Source organism: Polyergus mexicanus, unplaced genomic scaffold (genome assembly GCF_030449975.1).
Source record: "Polyergus mexicanus isolate NDT 795.1 unplaced genomic scaffold, iyPolMexi1.0 SCAF_3, whole genome shotgun sequence".
In the NCBI taxonomy this organism is placed as follows: domain Eukaryota; kingdom Metazoa; phylum Arthropoda; class Insecta; order Hymenoptera; family Formicidae; genus Polyergus; species Polyergus mexicanus.
The window spans coordinates 518,110-533,399 of NW_027223323.1; the positions used below are offsets into that span (position 1 = coordinate 518,110).

At 40.4% G+C, this 15,290-nt stretch overlaps 2 protein-coding genes across 6 annotated transcripts in view; one reads left to right on the plus strand and one right to left on the minus strand.

Annotated features, from left to right (window-relative positions):
- LOC138944994 (discoidin domain-containing receptor 2) overlaps positions 1–13,212 on the plus strand; it is a 93,082-nt gene extending 79,870 nt beyond the window's left edge. Inside the window, exons 5-10 of one of the 5 annotated variants that reach the window (XR_011448902.1) lie at positions 2,280–2,738; positions 5,504–5,711; positions 6,294–6,845; positions 7,129–7,226; positions 7,534–9,582; positions 10,636–13,212. Coding sequence is in view for 4 of the 5 variants with exons in the window: in XM_070316136.1 (XP_070172237.1) it covers positions 2,280–2,738; positions 5,504–5,711; positions 6,294–6,845; positions 7,129–7,226; positions 7,534–7,701 (1,485 nt within the window). In the remaining variant the exon portion in view is untranslated. Of the gene's footprint in view, positions 1–2,279; positions 2,739–5,503; positions 5,712–6,293; positions 6,846–7,128; positions 7,227–7,533 lie in introns of all 5 variants that reach the window. The other 4 variants (XM_070316136.1, XM_070316137.1, XM_070316135.1 and 1 more) reach the window with 4 other exon arrangements.
- LOC138944875 (uncharacterized) overlaps positions 1–15,290 on the minus strand; it is a 279,898-nt gene that overhangs the window by 110,681 nt on the left and 153,927 nt on the right. The gene's annotated exons all lie outside the window — the stretch shown is intronic.

Sequence of the window (15,290 nt, forward strand, 5' to 3'; positions counted from 1 at the left end):
TTACTTATTTTTCCTGGCGTACGTCTCAACGGCTCGTAAATGCCGTCGTAATTTGGTCTCCTCGCTCGATGCCGCGGGTCTTTCGGGAATTAAGATTCGCCGCACCTTCCCGGAGCGCCGAGCATCGCACGCGAAACCGACCACCGTATTTCGTGTGAGTCATCTTCGTAAAAAGATTCGATAGCACGGTCGGTCGCGTCACGAGTGAACGAAACTTGGGATGTGAAATAATCATGAGCGATATAAGCGGCGATACGAAATGTCCAGAAATATATTTTTCGCCAACCGAGTCGAAATATTTCATATCAATGGATGAAATCTTTTTGGATATGAAGTAAAAAAACATAACAGATAAATCATGAAAACATTACAAAGTTGCAATATACATTAGCGAGCTAAAGGAAAACCTACACAATACATGCTATGTATTCATATATTTTAAAACTACATCTTTTTTTCTCTTGATTTTTTTTTTCCTTAACATTTAATATCTCATATATTTTATTTTCGTAATAAATTTTAGTCTTATTAACGCGATATATTAAGATACAAGGATTAAAAGCTCCTATAGATCAATGAAAGCTCCTCTCCTCGTTTTCGGACGTACAGAAATAACTCTTACTTTAAGTACAATCGTCGAGGGGAAACAGGACGCTGTTACGTACACTCTGCGAACCTATACACGTAACAGTCAACCTCCGGAAACATCCACGATGCGGTTCCGTCGCCTGGCAGAAAATTTCTCACGTGTCGGTTCATTGTATTTGCCCATCCGCGACGCCTTGGTACCGTCCGTTTCAATGTGCTAAACATCAGGTACCGTGTCGCGGTGCAAATAAAACGGTGTCAGCTACCGGCCCCCAATTACCGCGCCACCCGGCGCGGAACGTGCCAGTTCGCGCGGTCACGAGAATCATCTTTAAACGTGTTTCCCATCACAATCGTAAGTTCATTTCTAGTAAATAGAAAAAGGAAAAATACACAAAGAAATAGAAATATATTCTTGCAAAGCATAATATGCAACTAACCTGCTGGATATCACAATAGATAATATACGGGAAAATAATATACGGCATGCGATAACGCCAATAATTTTATATTATTAATAATATACTATAATATACTATTAATAATATATTACCATATATATATTCTCTATATATATTATATAATATATAGAGAAATTATAATTACTAATCGCCAATTAGATTAAAAGCAAGTTTATTGGTTTAGAAAATTAGAAGCACTTTTCGTTTCGCTGATCATACAGCATATAATTAATTTACGAGCCTATAATTGAATTTCACGAAGGTGCTTCAAAGAATATCAATATCTATTAAATGTTGACTTGTATTTTTTTTACCGCAAGACGAATGTCTATAATTAAACTCGATCGTGGTGCGTGTTGTACGGAGAATCGATTGAGCGTATTAAATTGATTAATATCCCGATATAATAGAACATTATTTAACGGCCGACGAGCATAACCATAATAGGAAAGAAGGAACAAGCGTATAAGGGGTGAAATAGAAAATAAAGAAGTGTTCGCACCTGTCGGGATCACAACGGTGATGGTTACACGGTCACGTAACCGACCGTACGTGAGAATCTCGCGCGAGCGAGTCAGAAGGCGCTGGCGAGATCATAAGTGGAAAATAAGAGGTCCTTTGTTCCAAAGGGCCTCTACCCTCGACGTCGTCCGAGAAATTCCTCGATCCTATCCGGCGATATATACGTTTCGACCATCTCGCGCGCGCTCGACCGATCGAATAGAACGAGCCTTGTTCTATGTGAGAGAGAGCGTGCCGAGCCTGAAATCACGCTGCGCAGAAATACTACGGTGCGTCGTGGCGCAATTTATATTACGGGCTTGCGAAAAATCTCGCTATCTCGCCGCCTGAATGTCCGTAAATGAGGCAAGGGTCAAGATGCTACATGGACGCTGATTCATCTCAGGCATCGGAGAAACCCCGCGTCTATCTATCTATTCACTGATAACTTAACATAACGCGTAGCATGAATACTATCATTCGAACACATCGTATTATATCCCGCTCTACCAATCATTATCTGATATACATATCTATATATATATATATATCGTTTGCATACAAGTTGGAATAATTTGCGAAGCATTTTTATGCATCTCTCGGTATTTGCTCTCTGATATTTAACATATGTCGAAAAGGGAATTGAAGTGAGATACGAAATTTTTTTGGGGGAAAATATTGGAGATGCGATGATACTAAAAACCAATTCCTAATATTTTGTTTGTTTAGGTTATCGAAGGGAACAGAAATACCTATCTGGAATCGAAGAAGGAACTGGAGCCACCGATATGGGCGAGCAAAATTCGTTTCCTACCCTACAGTTACCATCGTCGCACTGTTTGCATGCGCGTTGAATTGTACGGATGTCCTTGGAACGACGGCATCGTTTCGTACTCGATGCCTCAAGGTGACAAGCGTAACAACTGGGAATTCTTCGACGCGACTTACGATGGTTATTGGGACGGACAGCTTCTCCGCGGCTTGGGACAACTGACGGACGGCAAAATCGGACCGGACGACTTTAAGATAAGGTACTATGATACCTATGACAGAAGTCAGGGATGGGTCGGCTGGAAGAACGATACAAGGTCCGCGCAGCCGCTCGAGGTCAAATTCGAATTCGACCACGTTAGAGAATTCTCGGCTGTTCACATCTACTGCAACAATCAATTCACCAAGGATGTGCAGGTAAGATTCGTTAACAATGTTCTATGCTTTTTTATATTAAGGAGATTTAATTTACAAATTCACGACACGAGGCGGGCGCGCAAATTGTCGATTACACAGATGATTATATTTCTACGCTTATATTTCCGTGGAAACATATCTCATTTTTTCGTTATTCACTTGCATGTATATATTTTTCACGATAAATTTTTAAGTATTAGAAAAACACGCTCGAGACTGATTTATGATCGTGATTGATTTATGGTCGATCTAGAGATTCTCGAGATGTCTGCCACTGTCATTAGCTACGTACGTTCATTTATCATATATCTTGTTATACATTTCGACTAGTAAGATAATCGTCGCGACCGTTCCTTGTACGTATTTGTACGATAATAAGCAAGAAAAACTATAAATGGATATGCGTACCGTATAAAAAGGAAATTGGAATGGCTCGCGGCAGTGACTTGCCGGTGAGAACGAAACGGCTGTTGAATAAAGTAGACGGTTGGCGGAGGACGGAGAAAAAGGCGCAAAAAGGAAAGACGGACAGTCGCGGCAAAATGTGCGCGAAGATCCTTCGCCAGCCTTTAATCCACACCCAGAGAATAAAAAAAAAAGGGAAGTAAAAAAAGAAGCCGTGAGGTTGAGGAGACGATGTATACAGCACGAAATCCAGTTTTCACGTCGGAGTCAAGGTCGGACGTAGGATGGGTAACGAGGCGCAACAACGGTTAGCCCCTGGGTTCGGCTGAAACGGACGGAAGGAGAGAAAGGAAACGACTCGCGGGTTGCTGGATCCTCGTTTCACTCGAAGCGGCTGCGCGGTGACCGTGGCTTTGCCGGAGACGTCAGTTTTTTCGTGAAAATTTTTCGCCCCTACGATCTTTTTACGCCCGAGTGTTTACATAATGGCTCGCTGAACACTCGGCTCTAACGGCAGTGAGACGTATTTTAATAAAATAATTCGGCACTTAGACGCTCTAGAAATAACGGAGCGTGATGTTCCAAGAAAGGGCTCCAATCAAAACTGAACGAGCAGATTGAAAATAATTCAACCAAGCAGATTGAAATTAAATCACTCAATAAATTATACTCGATTACATTCGTCAATAGTAAATTATTAAAGTTAATTAACTGATAAACATAATGCGAAAAAAATGTCTCTCAATATCTTTCAAATCGTCTAGTTACAAATCAGAGACTTTACTGTATGAAAATTTTATTCGAGCCAGGAAAATTCGGATTAAATATACAAATATAAAAAAAAATATATTGAGAAATATATTTGTTTTTAGTTTAAAAAAAAAAAAGAAAAAAAAACGAAGCAGATAGATTTGTGTGTAACGGCCGAGAATCATCAAACATAATTTTTTTTCCACGCAAAAAAAAATAATAATTTTGATTTATAATTAAAAGAAATGTAATAGCAAATTTTAACAGTACAATTAAATTACTTTTCATAAATTCCTTATTGTGTAGAAGCTCGTGCAAAGAGTTAATATGCATGATGTCAACAATCACATAATATTCGCCGTGCGCGAGGAAGTAACGATACTTAATACGCGTGACAATTGGTCATGAAAATTTTGCGCTCCATATATTATACGCGCGGAAATCTCAGTATAATGAGTCGCTAAACACTCTCCTACCGGTATCAAGATTTATCTGAATAGAGCGTCTCATTACCCGGCTCGAGCCCGATTGTGTGCCCGCGATCGAGCCGACTGGAGAATCATGGGGCAGGCCGACAACGAGTAGCAGTCAAGGCTGAAGATGCAACCACAGTGATTCGTGAAAGGGAGAGAGAGAGAGAGAGAGATATTCACGGAATAGGGATCGAAAGAGATGAAGACCCGAGGGAGTAAAATAGAGAGGGACATATCGAGAACAGAACGGGACGCGATGCTCTCTTTCCCTCTTTCTCTCCCCTGTATACAATGGCAGCAAGCGACGACCGAGAGAGCAGATACGCCACGTATTCAAATACAATACCGACGGTCTAGCAAGTCGGCAGTTCGGCGAATGGGGTTGCGGAGTGGCAGGAGCTACCCCTAAACGACCTCTCCTATTAACAAGCGCGCGCTCGCGCGGATAGGACACGTCTTCCACGAAAGACAGCGTCTCAAAGCATCGCCAACCTCTCCCCCTTCGTCTTTCGCTCCATGGCTTCACGGCTGCCACTTCCTCTACGTCGACTTCCTCATTCTCCCGGCGCATCCGCGGGCGGTAGGCTTCAGTACGTCGAAAATCCATACGCTTCCGTCTTTGGATCTAAGGGAGTTAGATAATCTCGGCTTTGTAATCATCGTCCCTAACTCCTATGCTGTATCCTAGTTCCATATTCTCTCTCTCACTCTCTAGCCTCCGTCCGCTTCACACGACTCACGACTTGGATTCCCTAAGCTGAATTGTCTTGCGCCTTCGAGGGATGAAATTAGCATTCCACGCGTCCTCGCTCGTTCTCGGAACGCGTCCGTGTGAAATATACTCCGTATTATCAAAACCGTCGATGTCACATCCCGACGCGTCGTTAACTAGTTATCTGTTACCTATAGTAATAACGGCGATAATACTGATTACGCGAGCGTAATCGAGTGCCAGTGGTATGCTTCCGATCAAATTAATTCCGCATGGTAACTCTAAATACATAGCGCTTTATCTGATAGGTCGAATTGTCTGCGGTAATCAAGCTCAATAATCCAGAATGGCGTACGATGTGCTAAAATGCCGGTCGGGAGATTATTCATCCGAGAACACATCGTATCTCTTTTTTTCTGATTCAGGTATTTTCTGAAGTCAGCATCATGTTCAGCATCGGCGGCAAGTATTACACGGGTGATCCGATCGTATATACCTATATGGAGGACAGAATCTTCGAATACTCGAGGAATATCACGATCAAACTGCACCACCGGATCGGCAAGTTCGTCAAGCTGAGATTCAGCTTCGCCTCGCGATGGATTATGATCAGCGAAGTCACCTTTGACTCCGGTGAGTGGCAACGCATGGCTTCGGCAATTTTCCTCGATTTGCCTTCGCAGTGCGAATAGAAAGTTCGAAATCGTGACGACACGCCTATCAAATCGCACACAAGCGGAGATGATTTCTCTCGAAAGATCGTAATATTCGAAACTTTTTCCAGCATAGTTAGCGTTTTGTAGAATATAAAAATTAATATGTTATAAAGAGTCTATTTAATTGATATATTTTGATACGCAATAAAAAATTGAATAATATTAAATATTTTGAATATATTCATCTCAAAAATAAAATTAATAAATATTAATATTCGGAAATATATGGAAAAAATAATTTCGAGAAACTCTGTTTCGCACAATTTCGATTGCAATTTATAAGATAAATATGGTTTAACATTTAATTTCAAAAAGACATTAATTAATAGCATCTGCATATCTGCGTAAAAATACAAATTCGCAAAGTTTATATCTCAGTTTACTGTCTATATTATGTATTATTGTTACTATTTTGTATTTTCGAATAATTTTCGAATATTATCAAAGTTAGCACCAAAACATGCCGCATTCGGGAACACGTGTTTCTATCGTGTTGCAGACATTGCTCACGGTAACTTCACCCCAGAAACACCACCCACGACTGTGGCCCCACGATTGCCGGTTATAACTCACACTCGCGACAATCCGCTGCAAGCCGAAGTTCCGGTAGCTAAGCAAGACGATCCCACTTACATGGCTGTGATTATTGGCGTCTTGACCGTCGTAATCCTGCTGCTGGCGGTTGCCATATTCCTGATAGTCACGCGTCACAGACAGCGCAAGAACTTTGCCAGCCCCCTGGGCGCCAAGAGCGCGATACCGTCGGGCAATCATCAGCATCTGTCGCCGGAATCTGCATACGGTACCACGGAAAAGGACCCGTCCTTGATGACCTATAGGGTCGAGGAACTCGACGATCGGTACGCCGGCACGAAGCTCACGACCCTACCGCGAGATCTCAATGACCGTCTTTTGGGCGATGTCAGACTCGACGAGTACCAGGAACCCTTCCACGAGAACAAGTATCGGGCGTCTCCTCATACGGCATACTACGGATACAGCACGGTTATTGTGGACAACAAGGATCTCCATGACAATGTCGAGCAGTCTGGTGAGTCGAGCTCCTTGAACTTCTTCAGCGTATCCGTAATGCTTCAAAGTACAAACGCGAAGTGGTCAAACAATCGTCTAATTGTATTACGTTGCGTTTATTAATTTAATATAACCCTTTGCATACGCGATGTTATAGTTTTCAAACACAAATTTCGCGTAAATCGCAATTCTCATATTTAACAAATATATATGTCATATAATAATAAATATGTCGCATGAGATAAAAAGACATATAATATTACACGCGGGATAATAAAAAGAAAATATCTTTTGCTGTACAGATGCCACTTACGATTACGCAGTACCAATGCCTGTGCCTAGTGTAAGCAGTGATCAGGATAGCGTTTTCTCGAAATCTTCCTCCAGGGGTAGCGCAAAGGTAAGATATAGAAACATTTGTCTCACAGAGATCCCTAAGAAATCCCTTCAATTTAAAGTTACGATTTTTCTTTGTATTTGTTTGACATGTAACGTCATTTTTTAAATTTTTCTAAAAAATATCAATAACGTTTGTATTATCTTCGACGTAATTATTGTATTAAAAAATTAATTAAACACAACGAGAGTATGACAACTGTGTCATTTTCCTCGTTATTTTTGCATCAAGAATATTTTATCTCGAACTGCACGAAACGTTTGTCGGATACGAAGGCATCAACGTTTCATGTACTTTTCCGATGCATTAGGCATGCTTGCAGAGCTTTTTTCCGCCGCCCCCGCCCCCTATGAGTGCACCACCTCTTCGAGGCTCCAGCAATTTGACGTACTCGAATCCACCGAGTCCGGAACCAGTTTGCGAGCGTGAGCGCAGAGGTAGTAAGCGCCGGGAGCACTCCTTGCACAGATACGCGTAAGGAATGCAGAATATTCATGGAAAACGAATGGAAACCGAAGGTACGATGGATTCTTCGTTACTGTGAGCAGCGATATCGCGTGATCGAGTGAATCCTCTGGCACTGGTCCAACGAAGATTCCTGTTCTATTTCTCTTACGCGAGCTCAACGGATATAATTCATTCATTTTTTTTTCAACATATTTCACACATATATACTAGTGTATTTAAAATTCATATCGACTAATAATATTTTTCTTGCTTTATTATTATCGCGCCGGTAAAAAATACGCTTATGATTAATTTCTATATTTTTACATTCTTGCTTTACTTTTTTAACAATGATTAACTCGTAAATTACATTACCGGTACGCTTTTCTAGTGAGAAAAAAAATTTGTATAAAATTAATTTATATATTCACAGTCTCGAATTTTGTAAATTCGTGCTGCACATGCTTTACCCCATCTGCGTTTTTCGCAATTTTTAAGACACATCCGAGAGAAAGAACGCAAACACGGAGCAAAGTAGAATAGATCCAGTGCCGTGAGGATACCGTGAGAACACGCGCTTTGTTAATTCTCGAGGGTAAAGACCGGTGGTAAAAGTAACACGTTGTACATTTCGGAATAAACGCTATGAGCGACCGCGCGGCGGAAAAAGTCGTAATCCTGCTTGTTACAACGACGATATTTTTTTCCCGAATTTATAACGCATCGCGAGAAAAACGACGCGATCGCGGCGCGGTCGCATTCATCGCGAAAAGAACACTCTTCTTGACGAGCACTGCCATCGACGAATTTTCGGATATCCTATTGTGCGACCTCGAGGTCTTTTAGAGAGATTCGCGATCTACTTCCTACGGATTTAATAATTAAATTGGCATATCAGTTTAACGGTAAAGCGACCTCGCGCATATGACTCTTCCCGAAATTCGTTCGAAAGTCGACGACATCGTCGAAAATTTGCAATATCGATATTTTCCTCAGTTATTCTCATTTTTTTTTTTTAAATCACCCTGAAAGCCAAGTCTCAGCATCTTTCTTTCCAGCACTTCACTGCCAAGTCTCCTCTTCCACTCGGAGTGGAATTTTGCGAACGATACGTGTAACATTGCGGAATGCCACTTCCTTCCGTCAATCTTTCCGAATGATACAGACACAAACGATACGTAATCGTTACGAAGAATGTATACATTACGTGAACACATTCGAACGAATTACCAGGAAGAGTCGCGTTAATGATTCGGTCTGTTCGGCGCGCATGTGCAACAAGATCGAGCTCGCTATCGATTCAGGTGAGACCAGCGGTAACTATCAGAGGGGAAGAAAAAAACGACCGGCTCGGATGAGATATTTATCCGATGGCGCGATCGTTACGTCGGCTCGAAAAGATAATTAATTATCGGCTTGATGGAATAAGCGAGCGTTTCAATTATTCGCGCATTCTCGAGCGAACATCAGCGGCGCCTGACATCGTCGCAGGAAAAAAGCCGCCCGACGAGATCGACGTGACGATATTGAAGAGCGAACGGTAGCGAGCTTCGATCCCGCCTCACATAAGACTGATGTCATATAAATAATTCAATATCCTGACCGCGCGCGCACGTCGTATTATTTATTGTCGCTTTACAGCGTCCCGCGTGACGAATCTTTAATTTATATACATATACATATATATACATACGAAAAAGTGAATATATATATATATATATATATATATATACAGAAAGGTAATATACATATTATCTCGTACGACGACGAATTTTTCATATAATATAGATTGTATAAGCCCAACTTTATTTCTCTATCTCTACCGACATCGCCTTCATGCAACGAGGAAAATCGAGAATTTACCAGAGTAAGGAATCGACAATACAGGGATGAGACAACAATAACTACATGTGTACGTAATTGAAAAAAAAAAAAAAAAAAAAAAAACGTATAGAGAGACTCGAGATATCGGGTGCGCGAACATGAGAGACCCTCGACCACATTGTGATATAATGAAAAAAAAGAGCCCGGCTCTCGCGAATAACACACACATATATATATATATATATATATATATACATATATATATATATATATAGGCACGTTATATGTTTAAGCATGCCTTGCGCGGTGGAGCTCTCCCTTGAATTTCGCCCTGAAAGAGCAGCCGTAAAGTGCAGCGATTCCCTTCTCATAGGTCGACGAACCGCGATGGCCGTGCACCTGTGTGTATGTGCGGTGCAAAATTTATTACCGGTTTAAATATCTGACGTGGAACGTGGCACGAAATTTAAGACACGTACGGCGCTTTTACCGCGGAGCCGTTTAAATAGCGTTCCCATACGATTATTTGATCGTTCATTGACTTGCTGCACTTTCCTTGATTACGGACCGTAATCTATTAAGCTCAATTTTTCTTTCACATTTCATCGGGCCGGCAGTCTCTCCGGCAACGCTCCGGGAACGCTCTCGCAAATCACACGTCCCGGGACCAAACGCGATGCTGATTGACATTTAGCTATTTTTATCCGGATAACTGCACGAGCGCTGTTCGCGCGCGCGTATCGGTTTTTCGATTAAGCGCGAGACAGTCTGGCTCGTCGAGGAGAAATTTAATCGAGCGTTCCGCAGCGCAGGTCGCGCCCGTTTGCGGCGCGTAGCGTCTACAACGATTGGAACATTGCTATGTATATTTAGTGTTTAATCGATATCGTCGCTAAGTAGGATGTTAAAATTATAAAGAGGAAACTAAGAGTGACAGCTTCGAACGCTTTTCGCGTGTAAATATTAACCGTTAGGGACCTCGTACACACACACACACACACACACACACACACACACACACACACACACACACACACACACACACACACACACACACACACACACTTTCTTCAAGCGCCTTAAGTTGGGAGGCACCGAGCAAATAAAATTTCGTCGCAATAATAATCGTCGTTTTTTTAAGGGACGGGAGATATCACGTACAAGCGGTTATCGTTATAGAGCAGCAACGGACCGACGGCAAGAATGGCCCGTGTCGCCTTCGAGATTCGCGAGAGCCCGATCCTAGCCGCTTTTAACATCGGAGATCGACACGATCGTGTGCTCACTGAGTTTCCTCTTCGTCGACGTTTCTCGATAATTTTCTCGCTCAGCGGCATCGTGATCGATTTGCCGAGCTAACGTTACCACGACGTGGAAAATTCGAGTACCATGAATTTCCCGCATTTTCAGTCGTTGACAGTCCGCTCCTGGCAATAATCGTCAATTTGTCTCAAGCGCGCACGTGCGCGCGACACATGTCAAAGGCGAGTTAAATCAGTAAAGTTAATTTGCATTAAAAAAGAAAAAAAAAAGAGAAAAGGTGCGCGAGTTAAGGAACATTCTTCCTCTCCCCGACCAGGGGAATGATAAAGATTACGAAGGAAGACACTTTCGTACCTGCTCACGTCATATTTTGTAATGCGATATTTTATATGTCTCTTTTATACCGCGATATCGCAAATTGCGCCAACTGCGCCAATTAATATCCTCGTGTTGTAACGCGATCGTTCTTCGAAATCATCCGTAAATTTCTTCAACATATGTGTTTATTAGCTTCTCGTTATCATTTTATATTTTTATACGTTTTTTTTTATATATTTCTTTTCTTTTTTCAAATCTTTTATTCTTTTACGCATAATTTCCTTCTCTTAAATAAATTACTCCAAGATAAAAATAAATTTCTACTCTAGTCCATTCTCTTTCTTCGTATTCTGATCCAAAGCGACTAAACGGTGAGAATAGCGACTGTTGAAGACAATGCGGGCGGATCGTCCGAGAGCGTTTGCGAGTATATCTCCGACATACAAAGACCACTTGAAGACGTAAATAATGGCATCTAGTACTGTGCGAATGACCGATCCGTTAATTAGAACTAGTTCGAACAGAACCGGATGCCATTATCTACCTCCTAGGAGTCCAGATTAGACACGGTCATAATTTTGAATTATTCTCGTCAGCGGCGAGAAACGTTAATAATCTCGGAGCATAAAGGCATTCGTGGTTGGCGCGCACGCGTTACACAGCTAATTCTTATTCGCAATATCGGAACAAGATAGCACTGTATCTTGGCATCATACGAATTTCTTGCCCCCCCCCCCCCCCCGGTACACACTCCTCGCTCCGGTCGTAAGTTTTCTTCCGGCCGCCATGTCTCGAGTACGATACAACGATACGCGGGCACGGTCTACCGATATAACCGAGATACGACACGATCGGTTCTGCATCGGTACGTATACAATGTGCAGGAACACGGCGCAGCCGGTGCGAAGCCGGGGAAAAGTCTCGGGCATAAATCACGCATGCAACCCTTTTTCTATCCGACATGAGAAATGCGGGAAGAAGCTTTAGCCGGACGCGGGAACCGACGGGGAAACGGCACAGACATAGAAAGGGGGAAAACTGGCCCATCTTTTATACGACACATAAATGCGTATGCGTATACGCGATTCTACGAGGGAGTGGTAAAAAAAAAGAGACCGAACCGTCACGGTCGCTTGATCGATTGACCTTCTAGAATTGCGTTACGCTCGCGGGTGCATCGCAGTTATAATAGTATCGATTATGAATTACATCGAGAAAAATTGTACATAATTTATCTACGTGATTCTGCTCGATTAAACAGACGGCAAGTTTTACGAAAAATAGATTAATATAATAATAATTTTCTCGAATTGTATATATATATATATTAATAATATAAAAACATTTTTAACGCACAAGATCATTCAGCGCGTTATTTTTTTATATCGTAATTTATATCAAAGCAATTCGACTTGTACGAATTGCGATTGATGATTTCGTTCATGATTTTTATGTGACAAACTCGTCGAGAGCGGAAACCGTTGTACGTAAGATCGATCGCGTGCAATGTCTCGCTTACGCTGGCTTTACGTGTACTGTACGTAGAAAGTCGAAGAAAGTGCGGTGAGCAGGTACGATGACGACGACAACAACAACAACAACGACGACGATGATTTATCAATAGATTTAGCACGAGCGAAGGAATAGGAAACTTTCCGCCATCCCGAAAGATATTAACGCGCCGCATTATCTCTCGATGTATATAGCGTTTGTAATTTATACATACATATGTGTAAACGTATTACAAATACACCCACGCCGACGCGCGCGGGGTGCGACCATTTGTATATATCTGTATGATACAGCGACAAGAGAGAGAGAGAGAGAGAGAGAGAGGGAGAGAGAATGGAGGTACCATTGTGAGTGTAATTATATTGATCAATAGCATAACGAGTACCGGATGCATATTTGATATTTGTGTGCCTGTATCCTTTTGTATGCTATCGAGATAGATAAAAAATAAAACTATACATATTATTATATATTGTATTAATTGCGACGTAGGCAACTACGAGTAACGAGGTGTACCGTAAACGCATACAAAACAAAAACATACATACGTATACACGTACATACACGAAGTCATACACACAGATACGTCGGACTGATCGACGAATGAAATAAAACTTTTAGCGAAGCGAGAATGATTTTACTGAGATTTTTTTTTCATAACCTTGGAATAATCAGCTTATACTTTTTCTTTACCATTTCATAGAATATCTTCTTTTCTTAAAAATATGTGGTTTCTATTTATTGCTTCTCTTCAAAAAAGTGCATATTATCATATACGTTAATTATCATACCTTGATTACGAGAATATAATAATTTATATAACCAATCTTTGCTGCGTTATCATAAATAAATGCGATAAAGAATTCTCAGACTGCAGCGGATTCGTCGAGAGCCAATTATCCAGGTAATTGTGATATAATCCAATGACTAGTACGCTTAATTGGAAATCTCTGGAGATTTCGTAAATATTCTTTAATCATAATAAATGAATATATATTGAAGGTACAAAACATTTGGATGCTTGAAACCAACTGGGATTTGCTGGGAATCTGTTGATTAACTATTTCATGAAATAATTTACGTTTCTATCAAAGATTTTTTGAAAATATGCATACTCACTGATTAATATTATCGATCGATTAATATCGTATTTCAAGTTACAAAAGTATCATATACATGATATTAAAAATTCTTATTATAACAAATAAATTAATTGAACTCTTTTAAATTTGACTTTAATAAAATTATATAATAAATGAAAAGATAAATTTTAGACTAAAAATAATAATAAAAATATATCATCAAATTAATAATTCATGTAAGAACTTCAGCTATTGATGTTTTCTTCAGCATTGTAATTAAATTGATTAATATCATTCTTATGTTATGTTAATATTAATAATAATATTCAATCGCAATAATATCAATTTAAAGTTTACATAAGCGCCATTTTTAATAGCAAGTGTATGCAAATGTATACAGATAGTAAATCTTCGTTTTAGAGATTTTACGAACTATCTGACGTACGGTTACGTCATGCTGGGCTTTCGCAGTGTCTGTCGTCCTTTCATCGTACTAATTTGGCACCGTCAACGATGTCATTTGTCATTCTAATGGCCAGAACGACGACCGCGTTTTTAATGACTCGAGGGTGAGAGCGACGCTCTGTCTCCCTTCCCCATTCTCCCTTCCCTTTTTTTTCGCGAGCTTCTCTTTAATTTGCCCTCGACATGCTGCTTTACGCTTCATCCTCCAACCTCCCTTGCCTCTCTATTCTTCCTTCAACCTCCGTTCAAACATTTTCTTTCGAGAGAACGTAATGTAAAGTCGAGGAAGAGGCTCGTGACTCTCTCCTCCTTCTTATCTTTTCTCTTTATGTATACACTCTCTTTTCAGCGAATTCGTATTTTGTTTAGCCATTCGCGCGTTTTAAAGCTTAGACGCATAAAAGCATCACTTTACTGACGTATTTCTTCGTCTGTAATACCATTTCCCAAGATTGCAATGCCTCGTTTTACAGATCCCATTATTTTCATTGATTATTTTAAACACGGATCAATTTCAAAAATAAACTCGCTTACAAAAAACATTATATACAAACATATAATATAAATTTTTATAATTTAATAAGATAGTAGTAAATAATATAAATTATCAATACATTGTAATTATAAACGTATATTACAAATATAGAGCTTTAAATTTTCTTAATTACACTTTATAAAATTTATAATTCTTTATCATTTTCTTTGCTAAATTCAATATTATTTTTTTATATCTTGCTATTATAAATAAATTTCCCTTTTTATAATCTAAATATATTGTAGTCATGACGACGGTTCAAGAAACATATTTGAAATACGCGGATAAGCGATTAGTCGAGAATAACTGCTATTGCGGAAAAGGATAAGTCATGATTGAGTATCTTTACCTGGACGAGAAAAGCGCAAGGTGGGATCGCTAATGCGCTTCCTGTGAAAGCCCCTAACCGTCGCCATTATTGTTTCTCATCCATCAAGGCGTTGCCGCGTAAGTGTTACGACTAGCAAATATTTCTCGACCCCGAAAATATCGCTGCATCACATCCGAAATTACGGTCGAGTCCTACGCAAGGGGATGAACGAAGGAGTTCTTTTGTGCCATGTCGTGTTTCGCACTGGTGCCGCGGTTATCGCCCGCCCTAATTTGGACCTCCATTAGGCG